Source organism: Amphimedon queenslandica, unplaced genomic scaffold, assembly GCF_000090795.2.
Source record: "Amphimedon queenslandica unplaced genomic scaffold, v1.1 AMPQUscaffold_13330, whole genome shotgun sequence".
NCBI lineage: Eukaryota > Metazoa > Porifera > Demospongiae > Haplosclerida > Niphatidae > Amphimedon > Amphimedon queenslandica.
Genome location: NW_003546434.1, coordinates 73,450 through 76,347, shown reverse-complemented (window position 1 = coordinate 76,347; position 2,898 = coordinate 73,450). Strand labels below are relative to the sequence as shown.

Sequence of the window (2,898 nt, the reverse complement as noted above, 5' to 3'; positions counted from 1 at the left end):
ATATACTACAAAAGGTGGATCAATAAAGCGAAGAAGAAAGGAGGAATGGGAGACATTACACATACATGTAATGTACATGATATACATGTACATGTACGGCCATTCATACTTAGTTCCAATTCACATTCACTGGCATTCACATAAAAGCATTGCAAATATGCATACATGTAAATGTATACACTGCTTCTTATTTATAATTAATTACAAGTACAAGTACATGCGGTTACTTTTCTGGTTTGATTCTGTAAGTGTATGTAGGTGATATTAGCCAGTACTACACTCAGACTCCCTAATGATGACTGCTCCATTATGTATAGTGTAACCTCAGACCTGTAAACAACAACAAAAACAACAACAACAACAACAACAGTGAATAACTAAACAATCAATATTATTTCCAATCATCATGTAGGTATTATCACATAATAACAATAGAGTGTAGTCTCTATATAATGGATACTTGTGGGCAAGAAAGTGTCTCTGTTATACAGAGGTGTCCTTTATGTGGAGGTTATTTTATACAGTAAGGAATGTAATTGGTACACTAGGTGCTGTCCGTTAAATGGAGGTGTACGCTATAGAGAGTGTCCATTAAGAGAGGCTATACTATAATATAAATAATAATAATATAAACTTACATATTATCAGGTAGCGGTTTGATGCTGTCTATAATGACTTGTACTGAAGGATTAGCAATAATGTCTTGTAGCTTTTTAGTGAGTGAGTCTTGAGTTTGAAGGAGTTCAGTGTGTGGTTTGTTAAAGAGGAGTGTGACAAGACCATCTTCATTCCTAGCAGTAGGCAATCTACTGTAACATATGGTCTGGAGGAGAGAGAGAGAGAGAGAGGGAAAATAATGATTGTGTACAAATGTACATGTACTTTTAAATTATAATCTTTTATAATGAATAAATGTACATGTAGATAATAAATAATGTATTAATGATACAGGATTTGTACATCATTATACATATGACACACCCATTAATGATATTCATAGTTTTGTTGGTATGTGCATGCGACCCACGATAGCATGAACAGGTTTAAGCACTTTATAAGCACACAGACCAGCAATTAGTGACAGCTCTTCAAGTTATCTATACCGTAGTTTAGTACAAACAATTTTTGAAAGGGACTATTACTTATAGTCCCTAATGAATGGCACTTAAATGTAAAAGATACTAATGTGAATTGTGCTTTGCTTTAGACTTTATTGCTGAACAAGGAATGCTTCAAAAGACAAAGTGTAGGGAAACACTGTCTAGTGGGAGGCAGGTTTCATTCTGGTGATTGGTGGATTAATAAAAAATTTAAAAATAAATCTACCATTTTGTTCCATTCTGAAATGACACATGGCAATAAACTCACCAACATAAAAACTGCCAATATACTGCAATCACAGAATCACCAGTATAAAATGTTCTAGTTGTTTTCAATGTACATGTATAATGGTAGCAAGGGCATCCTCAGTAAAAGGGTAGGGACTAGTCTAGGGAAGGAAAACCAGCAAAGCAGCAGAAGCTGGGAAATCTGTTCTTGATAGAACTACATGCTCTATTTAATGAAAGTTGGAAACAGTTAAACCCTGCTCAAAGAATCTCTGAATTTGCACACTAGAATGATGCATCTGTATGCCTGATTTTGGAGCAACTTTAAAATCATGTAACGTATAGTCTGTCTGATATTCTATTAATGAGACAGGTTTACAACAGCATTCATTAATGATATTCATAGTTTAGTGCAACCCACAATAATTATTATGAACAGGTCAATGCACCAGTATAACAATATCAATTGCAATTGTGCCCCTTCATAGGGAATTTTTAATAATAATAATAATAATAATAATAATAATAATAATAATAATAATAATAATAATAATAATAATACAACCTTAAGCATCAATACAGAGTAACATTGAAATACTTAGAAATATGACAATACACTGAATTATGCATGTAAAATCAGTATGCAAGAAATAATAATAATTAACAAATGCAAAGAATACTGTACACTTACATGCATGTATAAACTATAAATACTCTAATCCTATGTACAGTAGATCACAAATGGACATTAACAATTTAACATGCAATACAAAAAAGATTTATGTACTTCTCAAGCAGTACAAAATACTAAAATTGGCCCATTCATTATAGGGAATTTTGAAAGGTAAACCCCAATATGTATGTACTATGTAGTATTCCATCAAAATAGCTGGGCCATTTTATTACATTTCCTATGTATTATACATGTACTGATGTTGTATAGAAATTTTGAACTAATTTTGATCAAAATTAGATATCTTTGGAAAATTTTTGCAGTTAATCTAGTATTTATAAAAACTATTTCTCTGCTATCAATTAGTTCTTTCCTTTCTTACTATTGAGAGCTACTTCAAACTATTAATTGCTAATTTTGCTAATGCCTATATTTATCCCAGCATATTGTTACTATGCTGGAATAATTCAGTGGGGCAAGCCTAAACAGCATTTGACACATGATAAGCTACTGGTACACTAGAAGAATGTAAAACATTAAGGGGCTAGCAAGACTACAAGTTGTGCTGTATGACATACAGGTTACATGAGAGAGCAAAGCATTATTGAACATGTATTACAGTAGATGTTGAATTCTTGATGTAGTTATCTAGATTAGAAATATTAATTTTTCCATCAGTTCATCACATTGTGCAGCAATTACAGTTATCCTGCTAATAGCATAAAAGATACATTGGAGATAGGAGTCACTGCATGCAGTCATAATGCAGGCTTTAAGAGATAGTTCAGTTAAGGGTGTCATTTTACATAAGAATTATTGGCGTCAATAAAGAACATTTTGTTAACCTTCCTTGTTGCTAGAGAAGAAGGCCAATTTACACTAAAAAATCATAAGGTA

At 32.3% G+C, this 2,898-nt stretch overlaps 1 protein-coding gene across 1 annotated transcript in view; it reads right to left on the bottom strand.

Moving 5' to 3' along the window:
* Positions 1 to 197: 197 nt before the first annotated feature.
* LOC105313282 (glycine-rich cell wall structural protein 1-like) overlaps positions 198 to 2,898 on the bottom strand; it is a 7,812-nt gene continuing 5,111 nt past the window's right edge. The window contains exons 6-7 of the mRNA XM_019998257.1: positions 639 to 823; positions 198 to 330 (exon numbers count right to left, since the gene is read on the bottom strand). Of these exons, the coding sequence (XP_019853816.1) occupies positions 198 to 330; positions 639 to 823 (318 nt within the window). The remainder of the gene's footprint in view (positions 331 to 638; positions 824 to 2,898) is intronic.